At 35.7% G+C, this 21,629-nt stretch overlaps 2 protein-coding genes across 3 annotated transcripts in view; one reads left to right on the top strand and one right to left on the bottom strand.

Annotated features, from left to right (window-relative positions):
* The first annotated feature begins 2,641 nt into the window (after positions 1-2,641).
* Gtf2e2 (general transcription factor IIE subunit 2) overlaps positions 2,642-21,629 on the top strand; it is a 65,803-nt gene continuing 46,815 nt past the window's right edge. Inside the window, exons 1-2 of one of the 2 annotated variants that reach the window (XM_047548427.1) lie at positions 2,642-2,893; positions 6,425-6,594. In XM_047548427.1, the coding sequence (XP_047404383.1) occupies positions 6,429-6,594 (166 nt within the window). In that variant the 5' untranslated portion in view covers positions 2,642-2,893; positions 6,425-6,428. The remainder of the gene's footprint in view (positions 2,894-6,424; positions 6,595-21,629) is intronic. The other variant, XM_047548426.1, reaches the window with a different exon arrangement.
* Smim18 (small integral membrane protein 18) lies at positions 12,496-20,397 on the bottom strand. The gene is made up of 2 exons (XM_047548432.1): positions 20,265-20,397; positions 12,496-13,016 (listed from the first exon to the last, which is right to left on the bottom strand). Exon 2 carries the CDS (start codon positions 12,977-12,979, stop codon positions 12,692-12,694), a length of 288 nt encoding a protein of 95 aa, XP_047404388.1. The 5' UTR covers positions 12,980-13,016; positions 20,265-20,397; the 3' UTR covers positions 12,496-12,691.

The raw sequence follows: 21,629 nt of genomic DNA on the forward strand, positions 1-21,629 counted from the left end.
TTCACAATAGCATCGAACAAAATAAAATACTTGGGACTCAATCTCACAAAAGAGGTGAAAGACTTCTACAATGAGAACTACAGAACACTAAAGAAAGAAATTCAAGAAAACCTTAGAAGATGGAAAGATCTCCCATGTTCTTGGATTGGTAGAATTAATATTGTCAAAATGGCCATACTACCAAAAGTGCTATACAGATTCAATGCAATTCCAATTAAAATCCCAATGATGTACCTTACAGAAATAGAGCAAGCAATTATGAAAATCATCTGGAAGAATAAAAAACCCAGAATAGCTAAAGCAATCCTCAGTAGAAAGAGCGAAGCAGGGGGTATCGCAATACCAGATCTTCAGCTCTATTACAAAGCAATAGTAACAAAAACTGCATGGTATTGGTACCAAAATAGACAGGTAGATCAATGGTACACAATAGAGGACATGGACACAAACCCAAATAAATACAATTTTCTCATACTAGACAAAGGGTCCAAAAATATGCAATGGAGAAAAGATAGCCTCTTCAACAAATGGTGCTGGGAAAACTGGAAAACCATATGCAACAGAATGAAATTAAACCCCTATCTCTCACCCTGCACAAAACTCAACTCAAAATGGATCAAGGACCTCGGAATCAGACCAGAGACCTTGCATCTTATAGAAGAAAAAGTAGGTCCAAATCTTCAACTTGTTGGCTTAGGATCAGACTTCCTTAACAGGACTCCCATAGCACAAGAAATAAAAGCAAGAATCAACAGCTGGGATAGATTCAAACTAAAAAGCTTTCTCTCAGCAAAGGAAACTATCAGTAATGTGAAGAGAGAGCCTACAGAGTGGGAGAATATCTTTGCCACTCATACTTCAGATAGAGCGCTAATTTCCAGAATCTATAAAGAACTCAAAAAACTCTACACCAAGAATACAAATAATCCAATCAACAAATGGGCTAAGGAAATGAACAGACACTTCACAGAAGAAAATGTACAAGCAATCAACAGATATATGAAAAAATGTTCAACATCTCTAGTAATAAGAGAAATGCCAATCAAAAGTACCCTAAGATTTCATCTCACCCCAATTAGAATGGCGATTATCAAGAACACATGCAACAACAGGTGTTGGCTAGGATGTGGGGTAAAAGGTACACTCATACAATGCTGGTGGGGTTGCAAATTAGTGAAGCCACTCTGGAAAGCAGTGTGGAGATTCCTCAGAAAGCTTGGAATGGAACCACCATTTGACGCAGCTATCCTACTCCTTGGCCTATACCCAAAGGACTTAAAATCAGCATATTACAGAGATACAGCCACATCAATGTTCATTGCTGCTCAATTCACCATAGCCAGATTGTGGAACCAACCTAGATGTCCTTCAGTTGATGAATGGATAAAGAAACTGTGGCATATATATATAATGGAATATTACTCTGCAATGAAGAATGATAAAATTATGGCATTTGCAGGCAAATGGATGAAATTGGAGAATATCATGCTAAGTGAGATAAACCAATCTCAAAAAACTAAAGGACGAATGATCTCGCTGATAGCGTTAGGGTTAGAGTTAGGTTTAAGGAGGGTGGTAAGAATGGAGGAAGGAAGGACTGTATAGAGGGAAAAGAGGGGTGAGAGGGGTGGGGGGAAGGGAAAAAATAACAGAATGAATCAAACAACATTACCCTATGTAAATTTATGATTACACAAATGGTATGCCTTGACTCCATGTACAAATAGAGAAACAACATATATCCCATTTGTTTACAATAAAAAAAAAAAACTAGTCATCTATGGCTTTGTTTCCAAGTTTTGGATTACATTTCAAGTATTATTTAATTAATTTTTTTGTGGTGCTGGAAATCAAACCCAGGCCCTCACAGATGCTATGACACCCCAGCCCCTAACTCATTAATCCTTTTTTTTTTTGTAAATCTAACAGTCCAATGCAAATAACCCATTGTTGTCGTTCAATTATTATTCCCTTTCCCGGATGAAAAAAACCGAGACACAGGTTAAGAAATTTAATGAATAACTAGTAGTTAGCAATTAAGCGACAGCTACAGCATAGTTTAGCACTGACTGCACTGCCGTTTTCGTTCCAAGACTGAGGAAAGCATAGCCGAAGTATGCGGGCAAGGCCAAAGCTCTTTTTCGTTGCTTTACTTCCACCCCTTTATGTTGCTTCTGAGTCTAACATCCTTTTGTAGAACAGTTTATAGGCGTGGAAAGAGCCCTGGCTGGGAGTCCGTAAGCTGGTCTCCATGGCACGATTTGCTTTTGCTTGCTGTGCTGTTTCTTCACTTGTAAGAAAGCTAGAAAAACGTTCTCTGAAGTTCAGGAGCTGGAGAGTGGCATTTAAGGTAAAGTCACAAAATTAATGTTGAAAGGTCGTGTCGCCACTTGGGTTAGTTTCCAGAGCTCGCTGGTGTAGGAGCTCCTTAGCTCTGAGTTTCTGCAAAGCGCCTTCCAGCCTCTATAGCACAGACCTCCCGCCGCTTCCCACAAGGTCCAATCCTAGGCCCCGCCTCCAGGCTCCTCCACCCCGTCGTCAAGGAGACCAGGACGCCCGAGCGGGCTCGTTTTCCTTCCTTGGTGCCCCAGGTGGGGCACGCGACAACGCATGCGCTTGGTGGGCGGCTACGGCACCGCGGTGGCTGCCGGGACTGAGCGCCTAGCCGCCCGATCAGGAAGTGGCGGGCGGAGCCCAGGGCCAAGTCGCCGCCGCCGCCGCCGCCAGAGGCGAGACCCCGACCTGGTGGGTCAGCGCCGGGCGTGCGTGCGGGCAGGCGGGGGCGCTGACGAGGAGCAGGAAGCGGCGGCCGCGCCGGCGTGGGCGGCTGGCCGAGGCGGAGGCGCAGGGAGGCAGTAGCGGCGGGTCGCGTGGGGCAGTCTTTCTCGCTCAGGTAGGGGCTATGGCAGCCGGGTGAGGGGTGCCGAGCTGGGCTCGCTGTTCCTCGGGTCTGAGGCGCGCTTCCTTCTCCCGAAGGGATGAGCGTGTTCTCCAAATCTTCGGGAGCCTGGGCTGCAGTTCTCTACGTGAAACACTTTAAACCTGCTAACAGTTGCCTGCGAGCATTGTCTTTTAGGCCGGAGGTTCATTGAGCAAACTTTTGGGATGGAAAAAGGGAAAATTCACAGTCGGTGAGCTGATTGTACCTCTTATCCCACCCGCCCCCACCATCAAGTTTCCTTTAGAAGTAGCCGGACGAAACGTGTGTGTGGAAACCACGGTTCCCAACTAAAGGTTGTGATTTAGGGATTGGCACAGGGATTGTTTTTTCAGCTGCCTTTTGGTGCCTTTTGGAGACATGGTTTGTAAAGATTCCCAACTTTAATTATAGTTGTTTCCTACAAATTCTGAAGACGTTTTCCAAAGCAAAATGTTGCGGTCCTTTTTTCCGGTCCTTTTTTTCATCCACTTCCACACTTCTGTCACTTAAGAGGTCAGCAGCCTCTTAGCTTCCGGCTATTCATAGCAGTGTGCTTAGGTGCCTGTGGCACCTCTGAGACTGAGGCCAGGAGAGGAGCAAACAGGAAAAGTAGAAAAGCTGAGAGGTCTATTGGGGGAGGGAACAGGGGCCGTGGAGCCCGTGCCAGCTCCTCTAAGTTGTGGTGGTTTTTTTTATTTGTTTGCTTGTTTGAATTTTTTAAAAAAGGTACATGGATATGTGTCCCGTTTACTACACGGGCCAGTACTGAGATTTAAAACTCAATACAAATTTTGAAAAAAGGAAAAATTAGGTGGAGCATGCTACAGTGAAAGACACGTTAATTAAGCTTTATGCTGTAGGTACCTTTGAACACGGTACCCAATAGCATAGGTCGCCTTTGTTTTAGAGGCATTTACCGGGATTTATTCCAGGTCTGGTGTAAGGAGCACTTGACTTTAAAACTCAGGGTACCCTCGTCCTTCTAGCCGTGTGACCTTTATTGTGCCTCTTCCTTTCAGATTTTATGCATTAAAATAGTAGTAACACTAGTAACTATTCTCTCACATAGTTCTGAGGACCAATATCGTAAACATTTAGGTATTTATAGACCGTATAGCCTTATTTAATCTGTCTTAAAGTCATTGGTAAAATCTTGTATTAGTGACCTGTCTTCATAAGGTGAAATAAATGTTTCCTGTGGGTTTACAAGCTGCTTTTTTCTTCCACCTTCTCACTTGCAAATTTAATTCTTGACCTCACACTTTTCTGAGTTCCAAAATTCTCTCTCAACTTCCTTACTCCAGTATCAATCATTTTATTTCTTTTCAGATCCAACTCAATAATATGGGAATAACATTTGTATGGCTTTATTATTGAAAAAATAATTTTCGCACATATTGTCTCACTTTTTTACAGTTGAGCTTGATATGTATAGCATTAATGTCCTTGTTTTACTTATGATGAAATTAAATTAGAGAGGTCTTGTGGATTACTTAGCCATATGGCTGTTAGGTTCATGGTCCAGTAACTTCACTCCTCACTTAACTGAAATTCACACTGATTATTCTTTATCAGTGTTTATATTTTTATTTTAGCACCCTTACATTTTATTTATTTATTGTCTTTTTTAAAAAATATTTTTCCAGTTGTCAATGGACCTTTATTTTATTTATTTATATGTGGTGCTGAGAATTGAACCCAGTGCCTCACACATGCTAGGCAAGTGCTCTACCACTGAGCCACAACCCCAGCCCCTTATTCATTGTCTTTTTTTTTTTTTGAGTGCTGGGGATTGAACCCAGGACCTTGTGCTTACAAGGCAAACACTTTACCAACTGAACTATCTCCCCAGTCCCACTCATTGTCTTTTGAGCAAGGTGTTCAATGCTTTCACGTTTTTCATCTAAACTGCCTAAAGACAGGAATTTATTTTTCAGAACCTTTCAAAGCTTAAAGCACCACATAAATGGCAATTTACTTAGTAAAGTCTTTACTAAAGGCTTGTGGAACCAATAATAGACTAGCACAATTTAAGGGTGTCTTCCATTTAATAAGTATTTATTGAGGTATTCTGTACTTAAATACTTTCAAAGTACAGGTAGAACCACTTATGATTTTTTTGACTTTATAATGGTGTAAAAGTGATACACATTCAGTAGAAACTGAACTTTGAATTTTAATCTCTTTCTGGGTCAGTAACGTGGTACTATATTCTCTCATGATCCTGGGTAGCAGCATTTAACTTGCTTCTCCTGGCCAGCCATGGATTACAAGGTCAAACAACTATACTACATAGTGGTCTGTGTTGCTAAGCTGTGTGTTTTGTAGGCTGGTGTACAAAATGCGTTTTTAGCTTTTGTTTTCAATTTACCATGGTCTGTTGGGATGTAATCCTAGGTCAAGGAGCACTTGTATGACAGTTTTTTTCCCCTCCAATTTAACACCAGTCTAAACAGTGTCAAGTTCATTTACACAGTCAGATTGAGCTCTTCCTAGACCCTGTGCAGGAATATTTTTTAGTCTTGTTGATTGACTTGCAGCTTTGCTGGTTGCATAGAAATTGTAGAGTTTTAGAACTGAGGCAAGGGATGAAGAGATCATTTAGTTCCACTTTTCCTAATCAGAAATTTTCTGTAGACATTTCTACCAAATACTATTTTAGTTAATGATTGAGAGTTAACAGTTTTTCAAGTATTCCATTTCATTTATAAGCAGTTCTGTGGTTCTTATTTTTTGTTTTTGTTTTTGGCAACAAACCTAAATTTACCTTAATTTATGCTCAGTAGTCCTGATGTTTTTAGAGCAATGTTGTCTAGTAGAAATATAATATGAGCTTACTCTTCTAGTAGTTACATTTTTTAAATTGTAAAATTGGTGAAATTAATTAAAAAAATATTTTTTTAGTTGCAGATGGACAGAGTACCTTTATTTATTTTTATGTGGTGCTGAGGATTGAACCCAGTGCCTCACACATGTGAAGCAAGCTCTACTACTGAGCTACAACCTCAGCCCTGTGAAATTAATTTTAATATTTAATCCAACATGTCCAATGTATTATTAATTCAACATTCGATTAATGTAAAATGCCTCATAAGTAATTAAAAGCATTTTTTTGTGTTAAATGTTTGAAATCTGGTATGTATTCTACACTTACAGTACATCTCAATTCTAACTAACCATACTTCAGATGCTTAAAAGGCGCCATGTTGGACAACGTAATTCTAGAGCTTTTGAGAATAATTCTGTTTTTTCTTCCTCTATTCCTTACTGCCTTGGCCATGTTGGACAACATAATTTTAGAGCTTTTGAGAATAATTCTATTTTTTCTTCCTCTACTCCTTACTGCCTTGCCCAATTTTTTGAGTGAATGAATATGGGAATAAATACAAATGCTAGAGAACTAATAGCAGATCATTTTATTTGGGAAATATCTCATTGAGATTTATGAATTTGGCATACAGGTTTGAGTGACTTGACGCACATAATTTATTTGTATCTTTGTAGCATTATGGATCCAAGCTTATTGAGAGAAAGGGAGCTATTCAAAAAACGAGCTCTTTCCACTCCTGTGGTGGAAAAACGTTCAGTGTCATCTGAATCGACATCATCATCATCGAAGAAGAAGAAAGCAAAGGTAGAACATGGAGGATCATCGGGCTCTAAACAAAATTCTGGTTAGTAAAATTGTTTAGGATCATTTGGTTTTTATTTTTTTAGGACAACATTTTAATGGCAAGTTCAACATTAATAATGATTTTTAAACATTTTGTAAAATATAAGGGATGGAATGATAAGAGAATTTAAGCCCTTAATAAGTTTATAGTGTTGTGTAGTTAAAATTTAGATTATTATCACTTTCAAAGAACAGTTTCACTACAGTTTAGTTTATATACTATACAGTTCATTCTTTTTAAGTGTACAGTTCAGATATATTACTCTCCAATTTTAGAACATTTCTGTCATTCCCCAAAAATTCAGTGTGCCCATTTGCAATATTATTCCTACCCCAGTCCCAGATAACTAATAATCTACTTTCCGTCTCTCTATATTTGCCTTTTCTGGACACTTCTTTAAATGGAATTGTGTAATGTGGGCTTTTATTTGTGACTTCTTTTATTTAGTATGCTTTTGAGATTCATCCATGTTGTAGGATTATATCAGTACTTCATTTCATTTTGTGGCTGCAGAGTATTCCATTGTATGGATAGATCATTATTTATTAATGGACATTTGGATTATTTCAATTTTTTGACTATTTTGAATAGCATTGCTACGAACGTCATGTATAAGTCTTTATGTAGGCATGTTTTTATTTCTCTTGGATAGAGAAATAGGAGTGGAATTTCTGGGTCATGTGGTAAATTTATATTTAATTTTTACCTCCACCTCTGGGGATTGAATCTGGTGGTAACCACTGAGCTACATCCTTATTTATTTTTATTTTAAGACAGGGTCTCCATAAAATTTCCAGACTGGCCTTGAACTTGTGAGCCTCCTGCCTTAGGCTTCTGAGAAGCTGGGATTATAGGCCTGTGCCAAGGTGCCTGACTATATTTAACTTTTTATGAAATGATGGAAATGGCTATACCATTATATAATTGCACCAAAAGTATGAGGATTCTAGTTTTTTTCTCATCTGTTTCAGCATTTGTGATTCCTTGTCTTTTTGATCACAGCCATTCCTAGTGGGTATGACGAGGTATCATTATAGTTTTAATATGTATTTCCCTAATGACCAGTAGTGTGAACATTGGACATTTTTTCATGAGCTTTTTGACCAGATGTGTAATTTCCTTGGTGAACTATCTATTCATATTTTTTTGCCTATTAAAAAAAATGGGCTATTTGTCTTCCTGTTGATTTGGAATCATTCTTGATGTATTCTGGGTACAATTTCTTGATCTGAAATATACTATATATATATATATATATATATATATATATATATATATGTTAAATTGACAGACTAGTCGTTTTTTTTTAATATTTTTTTAATTGTCAATCTTTTTTATTTTATTTTTGGTGCTGAGTATTGAACCCAGGGCCTCACCCGTGCCATGCAAGCACTCCACCACTGAACCACAACTTCAGCCCCTGAAATATATGATATTTGCAGGTGTTTTCTCTAATCTGTGCTTATTTTCATTTTCTTAATAATGTCTTTTAGCAAGCAAAACTTTTTTTAGGGGGGATACCAGGGATTGAACCCAGGGACACTTAACCATTGAGCCACATCCCTAGCCCTTTTTATTTTTTATTTTGAGATAGAGTTATACTAAGTTGCTTTGGGCCATGCTAATTTGCTGAGGCGGCTTTGAACTTGGGATCCTGCTGCCTTAGACTCCCAAGTTGCTGGGATTACAGGTATGCACCACCATGCCTAGTCAATAAAACTATTTATTTTTTTGGTACTGGGAATTGAACCCACAGATGCTTTTCCACTGAGCTACATCCCCAAACACCCCCCCCCCACTTTTTTTTGAGTTGTTGATGAACTTTTATTTATTTAAATGTGCTGAAAATCAAACGCAGTGCCTCACACTGCTAGGTAAGTGCTCTATTACTGAGCCACAACCCAGCCCATCCCCAGTCCTTTTTAAATTTTCTTTCGAGACAGGGTCTTGCTAGGTTTCCCAGGTTGACCTTGAACTTGTTATTGTTTTGCCTAAGCCTCCCAAGTAACAGAATTATAGGTGTGTGCCCTCAGATCTACCTTAAAGTTCTTAATTTTTATTTTTATTTTTTTTTGCGGTGCTGGGGATTATACCCAGGACCTTGTGCTTGCGAGGCAAGCATTCTACCAACTGAGCTATGTCCTCAGCCTAAGTTTTTAATTTTGATAGCTCTCCCTGATTGTATATTTTTTTCTAAGAGTTTTATAGTTTTAGTTCTTTGACTTTGGTGTGTAGTGTTTGAGTTACTTTTGTGTATGACTTAACATAAGCACCTAAATTCAAAGTGAATTTGGTGAATTCAAAGATTAGGCTCTTATGTTAAACCATACACAAAAATCAACTCAATCCATGTACAAACAGAGAAACAACATGTATCCCATTTGTTTACAATAAACAAAAAAAAAGGCAATTAAAAAAAAATCAACTCAAACTTACAGACCTAAGTATAAGAGCTAAAATTATAGTTCAGTTGTCTGTTCAAGAAAATCAGTGCCGTTTCTTAAACAGACTATTTTTTAACCCCATTTGAATTGCATTGGTCCTTACGTTGCTTATTGATTGACTATAGATGAAGTATTTTATTTCTGGAGTCTGTTTGATTTCATTGACTTATATTCCTTTTCTTATGCCAGGACCACACTTTCTTGGTAGTTGTAGTGTTGTGGTTTAAGTTTTGAGATTAAGAAGTGTAAATCCACGGACTATTTTGTCGCTCAGTGGTAGAATACTTGCCTACCATGTGCCAGGCCCTGGATTCAATCCCTAGCACCACCAAAATATAAAACAGAAAAAGTATTAGTCCTTCAGCTTTGTGGGATAATTGCCACCTTAAAAACATATAGTTTTCCAGTTAATGAACATCTGTCTCTTTCTATTTATTTACATTTTAAATTTCTTTGAATAATGTTTTGAGTTTTTAATGTATGTTAGTTTCACATTTTTTTTAAAAAAACTATCTTCTTTTTTTAAATATTTCTTTTAGTTGTTGATGGACCCTTATTTTCTTCATTTCTTTATATATGGTGCTGAGAATCGAACTCAGTGCCTCACAAGCGCTCTACCACAGAACCACAATTTCAGCCCTTTCACACTTGTTAAGTTTATTCCCAGGTGTTTTACTCTTTTTATCAAATTTTATTTTAATGCATTGTGAGTGGAATTGTTTTCTTTAATTTGATATTTTTGATTGTTCATTACTAGTGTGTAGAACTACAATACATTTTGTACATTGTTCTTGTATGCTGTAACATTGCTGAACTCATTTTTTGTGTCTAGTAGGTTTTTATGTGAATTCTTTAGGATGATCTACATCACAATTATGCTATCTGTGAATAGAGCCAGTTTCATGTCTTCCCTTCCAATATAGATGCCTTTTCCTTGCCTGTCTGGTTTGGCTGGTATGATGTTGACTAAAAGTAGTGACAGTTGATTGCCTTTGCCATCTTTCTAATCTTAGGAGCAATGTATTTAGTCCTTTGCCATTATGCAGGTTTTTGTAGATAGCCTTTATTTGATTGAAGAAGTTCCCTGCTATTTCTAGTTTGTTGAGAGTTTCTATTTGTAAATGGGTTTTGATGTTGTCACATGCTTTTTCTGTATCAAATGAGATGATTGTGTTCTCTTTTATTCCATTAATATATATCAATTGATATTCAGTTGTCAAATCAGCTTTGTATTCCTGGAATAAATCCTACTTGGTCACGTTATATAATCCTTTTTATTGTTGCAGTGTTCAGTTTGTTGGTATTTTGTCCAGGATTTTGGCATTTCTATTCATGAGGGATATGGTCAGTACTTTTGTTTTCTCGTGATGCCTAACAAGGTAATTCTGGTCTTCAATAATGATTTGTGCAGTGTTCCTCTTCTTTTGTTTTTTGGAAGACTTTGTGAAGGTTTATTATTATTTCTTTAAACATCCGGGTGAATTCTCTAGTGTGATAATTTGGGCCTAAGTTTTCCTTTGTGTTATACCTTCTTATATATTGGTCTGTTCAGATTTCTTTTACTTCTTGAGTTAATTTTGGTACTTTGTGTCTTTTCAGGTCTATCCATTTCATCATCTGTATTATCTGGAGTTTCTCAAAGTGTTCTCTTAAAATTCTTTTGATTTCTCTAGGCTCTGTGGACTTTTATTTATTTATTTTTTGATACCAGGTATTGAACCCATGGGTGCTTAATCACTGAGCCACATATCCAGCCCTTTTTATTTTTATTTTGAAACAGGGTCTCACTAATTTAGGGCCTTAATAAATTGCTAAGGTTGGCTTTGAGCTTGTGATCCTCCTGCCTTAGCCTCCTGAGCTACTGGGATTACAGGTGTGTGCCACCATGCCTGGCTCTCACATTACTCCTTTTTTTTTTTTTTTGAGTTGTAGGTGGATACAATACCTTTATTTATTTTTATGTGGTGCTGAGAATTGAACCCAGTGCCACATGTGTGCTAGACCCTACCCCTAAGCTACAATCCCAGCCCTCACATTACTCCTAATATATCATCTATTATAATTTTTCCATATTGGTTTTCAGACCTTCTTCATATGGGTAAAAACTTAAAATAGCATCTATAATTGTATTGAAAGTTTTATATTCTGAATTTAGTTTTTCACTTTATATACCAAATATTTTTCTGTTACAGTATTCAATGACCTTTTTTTTTTTAAAAAAATTTTTTTTAGAGGTGCTGAGAATTGAACCCAGTGCCTTACACATGGTAGGCAACCACAGAGCCACAACCCCAGCCCATCAGTGAGCTTTTTTTTTTTTTTTGGGGTACTGGGGATCGAACCCAGGGCCTTGTGCTTACATAAAGGCAAGCACTCTACTGACTGAGCTATCTCCCCAGCCCCTCAGTGAACTTTTAATAATCTGTTAAGTTGATGTGCCATACGTAGTCAAAGGCTTATTTGTTTTCAGATTTTTGTTATTCTGAATAGTGCTATCACAAACCTTTTTTTCAGGAGTGTTTTACCACTGAACTACATCCCTTGCCCTTTTAATTTCATTTAAAAATTTTGAGACAGGGTCTCATTAGGTTTCTGAGGGTCTTGGTAACTTGCTGAGGCTGATCTTGAACTTGGAATTCTCCTGCCTCGGCCTTTCCAGTTGCTGTAATTGCAGGCTTTTAAACTAATTTCTCAGGATAAATATTCAGGAGTTTCATTTCTGGCCTAAGGGCAGTGTAGTGGTTAACAGTATGTGTTGTTTGCTCATGGGTAATAGCAAAACAGATTAAGATCGTAAAATATATTATCTATACAGGTCTTGAAATTTCAAGAAATAAAGCTGTTGTGTTTCTTAATAGGTGTTAGGTGGTTTTAATATTAGTTTTCTGACTATAATTAAATTCTTATTTTCACTTTTTTGTAGTCTTTTTTTTTGTGTAAGTATGAATATGAGAGGTAAAAAGAAAGAACAAACGTTAGTACGATTTAAGGGGTATAATGTTAAGTTTTAGTTTGAAGATCGACTGGGCCTTTTCTAGAACATGTATCTTATCAAATAGCCAGTCAGTTTTGTGAGACTTTTATGCAGGTACTTGAGGCCCTTCTGATTATTTTGAGACTTTTTACTACATAAAACTCAAGTCATTATAAAACATGTTGTCCTCAATAAATGAATAATATTGCTTTTTAATAACCAAGAACTTTATGTATAAGTGGAAGTATTTTATTTTTGATGTAGAAATACATCTTAAATAGCATATTTGCTACCCCAACACTATTTTTTAGTCTACATGAATTGTTTTCAGTATTAATTAGTTTAGCATCATTAGCGTTGCTTCGTTTTCCAGTTTAACTTTTGCTGCTTAGTGTTGAATTCTAGAATTTAAAAAAAAATTATAGAAATAATTTATCTCTTTTTTGATGTATCACATTAAATAGATTGGTAAATTCACATGTATGCAGTTTTACTGTATATTTAATGAAAGGAATACATAGACAAAAAAAGTGCATATTTCACTTGTTTTTCACTTCTAGGAATCTTTTACCCAAAGTCAGAGTCAGTTTTATAGTAACAGTTGACCTCAGGAAATTTTCTTTAATCTTGGGAGAGGCTGAAAGCTGCTTTTAAAGGTTTTGTTCACCTTCTGTAGGAGCTAGACCACTTCAGTATCTCTTTTTCTGATGTTGTCCATCATGCTTCTAAGAGGGTTAGGTTCACTTTTCAAGTCTTTCACAGTTTTGTTTTTTACACAGCAGCAGCAGTCAAGCACTTCATAAAGGAAAGCCAACACCACTAAAGATACCACAGTAAATATAAATAAAAGCAGAATGACAAAGCAGGCAGTATTCCAGTTATCATGGAACGGGTAAATTTTTTGAACTTGAAAACCAAGATACTGATAAACAGAGGTGGTAGTTTCGTTCCAGTGACTGGAAGCCATTCTTAGAGATTCCACTTCTTGTATTTTTCTTTTGAATCTATAAAAAGGTAGAAAATGAATATAGGTAACCAAACTACAGATTTGTCCATTCAAATCTCAGTACCAAGATTTCTTAGTAAATTAGATAGGCAACATGTGTCTTCCTTAGTGTCTAAAAGATTTAATTACCGAATTGTATTTTTGAGTACTTTATGCCAAATATTTAAACCACACTCCTTTTTAATGCATATCATTCATTAAATAAATATTTACATTTAAGATTCATTTACAGAAAATAAATGCTGATATGGGGAAACAATGCAGATGACTTCGTTTAAACTTGACTAAATCACTTATCAGTGAGCAATTACTGATTTAAAAATTTTGGAGTTTTAAGGTCGTGTTCTTCATACTGCCCTTGGAAAAGCTTTGTCATTGCCTGTATGGATTCTTATCTTGATTCAGTGTTTCTGTCTTCTATTTCCACTCCTTTAAACTTTAATGATAGGTGTTTTGAATCAGGAAAGAATAGCCGAATGAAAAATAGTAGAAAAATAAAAGGCCAAATAATGACAGTTTTCAGAATGAGGATAAAATAAAATTTTAGGGTAAGTTGCCTGTGAAGAGACCTCAATCTTGGTATTGTTTGTTATATAGATTATAGTGTTAGGTGTTTTGTATGTCTAAATGATCCATGAACACTACTAATATTAAAAAATACAAATTCAGCCCTTGCCAGGGTATCTGCTATTAGATTACTATTCCGTTTCACAAAGTAAGCGAGTGAGTTGTTTCATTTTTCTTGCATCATTTTGGTATTGACCACCACTTATTAGACCTTAAATAGATATGCAAAGATTTAAAAATCTGATAGTTTGAAACTAATGAGGAGCTAAATGAATTTTTATTATCTTGATCTCTTAAAGATATATCTTTTAAGCTTATTTTAAAAATTGTACGTATACACTAAGAAAATTTTGGAAATAAGAGAAAAAAACAGTTATTTCCTTAATTCATTTATTGCTATCACTTTGTATGCTTTTTCACTGTATACTTGCAAGTAAGCTTTACAACATCTTTACAACAAATGTTTATTACCCACCATTTATCAAATACTTTTCTGAATTCTGGAGGTATCTTGTGTTCATGTTTCACATGGGGAAAACTTCAAGGTAGTACAGAAGTTTGAGTGTAATGAATCCTCATGTGCCCATAACACATAAATTTATCAACTCTTGGTTTCTCTATACCTCTATCCACTTGATTCTACCCCATGGATTATTTTAAAGCAAATTCCAAACATTTATTCTAGAAATATTTCAGTGTTTATCTCTAAAAGATGAGGACTCTGCTTTTAAATTGAAATACAGTATTATTTTTGCATCTAAACCCCAAAGCCATAGCAATATAATTGTTTAAATTTTTCTTTTCTTTTCTTTCTTTCTTTTTTTTTGTAGTTGTAGATGGACCCCATACCTTTATTATTTATATGTGTTGCTGAGGATCAAACCCAGGGCCTCACACATGCTAGGCCAGTGTTCTACCACTGAGCCACACCCCCATCCCTTGTATTTTATTTAGAGACAGGGTCTCACTGAGTTGCTCAGGCCTCACTAAAATTGCTGAGACTAACTTCGAACTCATGATTCTCCAGCCTCAACTTCCCTAGCTACTGGGATTACAGGTGTGTACCACTGTGCCTGGCTTAAATTTTTTAAAAAATTTATATACATACATATATATGTGTGTGTGTGTGTGTGTGTATATATATATAAAATATATTTTTTTTTTTAGTTGTTGAGGGACATTTATTTATTTATTTATATGTGGTACTGAGAATTGAACCCAGTGCCTCACACATGCTAGGCAAGCACTCTACCACTGAGCTGCAACCCCAGCCATAAATTTGATTTCTTAATAGATAGAATTTTAAACCTTTGGGATTGAGAGAGTAATATTTTCTAAAGTTTTTGTTTTCTATCCTAAATCAGATTTTCTTGGCAAATTGCTTTGCTTCATTGATTGGCGATGCTTCTTTCCTTTCTTCCTTCCTGTATTTTGAAGGTTAAATTGATGATTTGAGGGCAGAATAAAGGCTTAAATGCGAGTTTTTTTTTTTCGTTTATGAATTCCTTCAGTTTTGGTTCTTAATGATCTTCATCTTGAAGTAATGGGTTGTAATTGAATTAATTGCTTCTCCTAGTTCAGGGACATGCAGAAATACATTGGCTGGGCATGGTGGCGCACATCTGTAATTCCGGTGACTGAGGGGGCTAAGGAAGGAGGATCACAAGTTCAAATCCAGCCTCAGCAACTTAGGAAGGCCCTAAGCAACTTAGCGAGACCCTGTCTCAAAATAAAAAATAGAAAGGGCTGCGAATGTGGTTAAGTACCCCTGGGTTCAGTCCCTGGTACCAAAAACAAAAATAAAAAAACTTTGTCGGGGGACTGTGGTTGTAGCTCAGTGGTAAAGTGCTTGCCTAGCACAGGTGAGACACTGGGTTCAATCCTCAGCACCACGTAAAATAAATAAAAAATACAACAAAATAAAAACAAAAAAAAACCAAAAAAAAAAAAAAAAACAACATTGTCAGGAACTTAGGTATGTCACTTCCCATTACATTATAGTATTTTCAACGTCTGCACACCCAGCCTTTCAAAATTATCCCCTTATCCTTTGACTTTTCTCTTCAGAACCCATACTGATGGGAAAGCAAGTCTACTTCCTTGGACAACTTTGGGAAGCACCATTCAAATGTAACGCAGATGGCTTGATAGTCTACCTATCTGTTGTTGCTGCCTCTGATTCTGATCACTATGCACACAGTTATTCAAGTAACTCAAAGAAACTTACTTATATGGAGACAAAAATTAGGTCCTATTTAACCCAGCTCTCCTAATACAGTAAAGGCATGTGATGGTGCTTGGGCATGTGCATACACATCTTAAAAATGTCTGGCTTTTAATTGATCAAGTTATGTTATGTGCATGTATGAATATATCACAGTGAATCCCACTATTAAGTATAATTATAATGCACTAACAAGAATTTTTTAAAAAGTGTTTGGAGCTCCTTTAAGATTTTTAGCATTGCTAGAATGCAGATATTCCTATGAGAGGTACCATACATTATGACAGTGAAGCTTTACTTCAGTGTAAATGTTTCATTTCTTTTTTGAAGAACCGAGGTGATAAAGAAGGAGAGGAAGAGTAAGATCTTGGGGAACCAGAGGGGAAGTGCTAGCTTGTGTGGTCGGGTAAAGAGTAGGAAGAAATGCCTAAGGATCTAGCTGATGGTTTTACCTGTGCTAACCTAAGACCCTCACTATCTCCAACATTTATGGAAATAATCCTTAGACTTTTTGTTAAGACCTTTCAGATTGATCCCTTACTGAGATTTTTTTTTTTTCCCCTGATGCTGAAGTTGAACCCAGAGCCTTGAACATGCAAGGCAGGCTTACTACCACTGAGTAAATACCCAGCCCAATCTCTTTTTAAAATCTGGGAATTTGTTCTAAAAGATTTTCTTCTAAATCTGGCATTAGAAATAACTGCAGAAGGAACAGTAATAGGGAGAGAAAAGAGAATAGAGAAGAGCAATTTCTACATAATGCTTCTCAAATTAGATTAATCTATTTATGAACTTATTTAAAAATGTTATTTCTCTGTTGATTTCAGACATCATTATAGCAATTTAAAATAAAAATTAAAAGCCTCATCCACAATTCTATCTCCTTAATGTTAAAAAAATGTTTTTTGATGTAGCCAAATGTAGAAATTGGCTACATCAATCTATAACTTGTACCTGGCTAAAATTAATCTGAAATTATTATGTTGTATTTTAATTTACAAGACAACCTTTTTTAGTTTTGACTTTAAAACTGGGAAGAAGTTGTAATAATGTAAGCTGCCATTTCATAATGAAATTTTAGAATGATTATAGAGTTGGTTTAAAGAATCGCATATTGTTTATTTTTAAGTTTATTTTTATTAAAAAAAATTTTTTTTTTTGTAGTTGTAGATGGACAGAATGCCTTTATTTTGTTTATTTTTATGTGGTGCTAAGGATTGAACCCAGTGCTTCACACGTGGTAGGCAAGTGCTCTGCAACTGGGCTGCAGCCCCAGCCCTATTCTGTTTGTTTTTGAGGTACAAGTGAACGGTTTTAAAGTTTTTTTTTAAGGCTCTCTTGCCTCTAAAAAGTAAATAAAAAGAGCGGGAGAGGAGGGGAAGGAAAACAGCCGGCAGGCAGGCAGAGACAAAACTAAATTATTTGAGGTTAACTTGTATCCATCCATGAATTCTTCTGGCTAAATAATATAGGATATCCATTCATTTGGATCATGCATAACTGCGTAGATATGGAATGGTTTTTTGGATATGTTAAGCTAAAAGAATAAGGTGCAGGACTGTGTGTATGGGAAAAAGGGAAAATAATATGTATTCTTAACTGTATCTGCACAAAAATTTTGTAGGGATTTAGAAGAAAATAGTGATTGTGGGAATGGGTGGAGACAAAAGAAGGGGCACAGGAATATGTGTGAATCTTTTCAGTTTTTACTTTGTTATATTCTTTTGATTTTGGAACCATTTGGATTTATTACTTGTTTAAACCAAAGCATGATCTATTTTAAAAGGAAAAAGAGAAGAGCATTATTCTTTGCCTTTGGAATACAGTACTATTCCTTGTTTGTATGTTATCTGTCTATTTAATACAGCTATTGAGTTTTCTGTATTACTTTTAAAAATTAAAATTAGTAAACACTGTCATTTTGATCAGACTGTGTACTTTATTTGCACATAAAATGCGTATGATGGTTATGCTTGCAGTAATGACTTCAGATAGCTATGTATGCCACCTCCATAGACATCTGTATGCTTTGCTGGAAATGTCTAAGCAGTTTAAGAAAGAGGGTATATATTGTCAGGCTTATGATGTAAATTGTGACAGTTTGGCACTTGAGTGTATTGATAGCTGATGAGCAGCTCAAAACATTCTTGCTGTAGTTAGCTTGTGGGTACATCTGATAAAAAGTAAACTTCATGGTTTGGAGTCATTTTCCACTTTAAATTTAATGTGATATATTCTTTCAAAGCGTACAGGAGCACTAGTAATTTTTTGTGTTAAATTTAAGGTAAAGACTAAGTCTTATTTTGATGAATTAGACATGCAAAAATAAGCATACCATTAGGATTTTTTTCTATTCTGAGACTATATATATATATATTTTTGTGTGTGTGTGGTACTGGGGATTGAACTCAGGGCCTTGGCGCTTGCAAGGCAAGCACTCTACCAGCTGAGCTATCTCCCCAGCCCCGAGACTATATTTTTGAAACATGTAATTTATATCAGTCAAATGCTTAAATATGCCTTATAAAAAACAAGATAAAATGGCAAAAAATTAAAACAATGTGTTGTATTATTATTCTTATTTTTGGATTCTCCCGCTTTAAAATTGCATTGTAGAAATCAGGGAGTTTTAAATCGAATAACAAGTGTTTTAGTTACATTTTTTAGTTATGTTTGTTTTATGTTATTTTTGATGTACTCCTTCACTTGCTTTTCCTTTTATTTAAAAAGACCCAGAGGAATATTTATGGGGATAGGGCTTGAAACTGTTCTGGAACCTTGGGTTGCCAGATAAGAATAAAATTATGCTTTACCTTTTTTTAATTGTAAAAATCTCTTGACTTTTCGGGTGCTTGTAAGCATATCACTTTAAAATATGATGGGTTAATCGTAAGAGCCTTGAAATACAGAGCAGCTCACTCAATTCAAGCTCTGAAACTCTCAGAGGTAAGCCATGCTGCTAAGTCCATTTAGTGAAACACTAATGAGCATCTGTACTAACTATGGATATATTACAAATAAAATGTAGGCTATTGTGAGTGTTCGAATAATGTGGGGTGGTCAGATTTCTGTTTACAATTTACCTGAAATATAAGTTGTAAGTTAACAGTTTTATTTGATAAAGTACATTAACTGTGTACATGAAACCTTTTTTTGGTTCCCATATTTTGTATCGGAAGCAGGAATGGTTTCTAGGTAATTTACCCCATCGTGCTGAAGCTGGGGAGATCTAATATCTTGTTACAGCAACCTTGGCTTAGCAAGGGATACTCTACTCCTGCTAGCTGTGTGCTAAGAAATAGGAGGAATAGAAATTGTGAAACAAACAAAAACCCCCACCAAAGATTAAATGAATTTAGCAGCAAGATAAAGGCAAGAAGTTGGATCTTTAGGTCAATATGTATATTATATATAGCATTGTTACTAGAGTTTTAGCATCTATTAAATAATGTTACTTTCATGCTTGAATACTATAAAATTAGATAATTGAGTAGTAGTTAATACAGTTTTTAGTAAACATAAACAATTTCTCTGAGCCATGAAAATAATCTTATTACCTAGAATCATCCTTCTTCCTTAACTAGTTCTTCTTAGGATGTATTTTTATTTTAAAGTTTAGTTTATCAAAAAGATTTACTTCATGTTTATTTTGAGGATCAGTTTAAGAATAACTATTATATTTAAATGCTGTGATAATTTTTTAAATATGGCTTATAAAAAATGAAAGGCTATCTAAAAAGGGTTTCATTTAATAATATGACTTTGTATTTACAATGAGATAAATTTCACTTTGAGGATTTAATTAAAGTGTTAGGAAAATCTGAAACTCTACATTACCTCTTTGGTTACAGTATAATACAGTTCACATAATAATACCTTTTAAGATCTGAATTTTTTATATAAAATCACAATTGTGATAATTTAGCATTTTCTGCATCTATATTTAAAGTCAAATGAAAACAATTTTGAACTGTTTTCTCATGTTTGTTAAAATTATAATAAACTTTCTCATGAGTAACTGCTTTTTACCAGCCAGAATAATTTGCACATGTAATCAGAAAGCTTTAATCCATGGTTTGCTTTTAGTCTAGATTTTTCTTTAAGAAAAATCCTTTGTTAAGACAGACCGAACTGCTGAAATGAAATTGCTCTAAGAAAATCAAATTAACAAATAACCAGTTAACATCAAATGCTCGTGGTTTACTGAACGCCTGGATACAGATCAGGTTTGCACAAAATGTAATGAATTTTACATTAAGGCACAGATAGTAAGGGTACTTATCAAATAGCACAAGGCAGTCTTCATATTATAATCTAATTCTCCCAAGCAGTGGAATGAAAGCCTTGTTCTTTTTTGGGTCTTTATAAGGAACAAAGCTTTCTGTTGATTTTCATGGTAAAATATGTACCATATAAGGACATGGAGTACTAAATAAAAAGATCATATAAACCTACCTCTTGTCTGAAAGGATGCTGTGGAAGCGATGGAAGCGATGGTATCGTCTGTTTGTAATGCAGTCTAGAGCACAGCCAAGATGGAGCTGTTCTTCTATTGGTTGAACACAATGCAGCTGACAGTTTCCTCCTATGTTCATTTGCATTAAGTCCTGACACCCTGAAGAGTGGATCATTCATAAACGTGAATAGAGCCGTCTGCTGTATCACCTGTCACCACTCTCCTTTATTTTTTATCCTTTAGCTTAATTCCTTTATAGGAATTTGGGAGTTAACTAACAAATTGGTGATTCCTTAATGGTTATAAAATTTCATGTCCTTCGGTGACTGTTTCAGCACTAGGACTAGAAGATCATGTCGGGAGAGGTAGTAACCTAGGAAACAGGGTCCAGTTTAACAAGCTTGATATTTCCTCCAGGAAGTATGCATAACATCTTACAAATGAAAGTTTATGTTTTTCTCAATACTTGTTCTGTATATAAATCTTACCCTCTGTAAGGAATTATTTCTATGTGCTTGGACTTAGGAGAAATTCTGAGGGAAACAGTAAATTTTTCAGCTCTTCAAGTTGTAAGCTCTTCAAGTTGTTTAAGTCGATATACATTTAAAAAGCAGTCTATGAAATTATTTACTTATTCCAGGGATTGAACCTGGGGGTGTTTAACCACTGGGCCACATCCCCAGTCATTTTTTATATTTTATTTAGAGACAGGGTCTTGTTGAGTAACTTAGGGCTTCTTTAAATTGCTGAGCCTGGCTTTGAACTCATAATCCTCCTGCCTCAGCCTCCCGAACTGCTGGGATTACATGCCAGCTATTTTTATTTTTCTTGTTATTATTTTTTGCAGTGCTGGGGATTGAACCCAGGCCTTTATACGTGCTAGATAAGTGCTCCATCACCAACCCTAGACTATGAAATTAATTCATTAATTTGTTTTTGGCACTGGGAACTGAACTCAGGAGTGCTTTACCACTGGGCTACAAGCCCAGCCATTTTTTTTTAACAGTTTTTGTTCAAATTGGTTGTACATGAATGTATTTATGCATTTTGATAAATCATACATAAGGGAATATAATTTCTCATTTTTCTGATTGTACATGTTACATGTTATAGGATCACATTGGTCAGGCACAGCCCTTTTTATTTATTATTTTGAGATAGGGTCTTGAGGAGTTGCTGAAACTGAACTCAAATTTGCTGTCCTCCTGCCTCTGCCTCCCAAATTGTCGAAAGTACAGGCTTGCCCAGTGAAATTTAAATAACAAAGTCATCTCCAGTTGTCTGTTCAGAGATAGAATATTTTAAATTATGGTGTATTATTTAGAGTTTTATCTAAATTAACAGTCAAGATTTTTGACTAAGGG

Source organism: Sciurus carolinensis, chromosome 4 (genome assembly GCF_902686445.1).
Source record: "Sciurus carolinensis chromosome 4, mSciCar1.2, whole genome shotgun sequence".
In the NCBI taxonomy this organism is placed as follows: domain Eukaryota; kingdom Metazoa; phylum Chordata; class Mammalia; order Rodentia; family Sciuridae; genus Sciurus; species Sciurus carolinensis.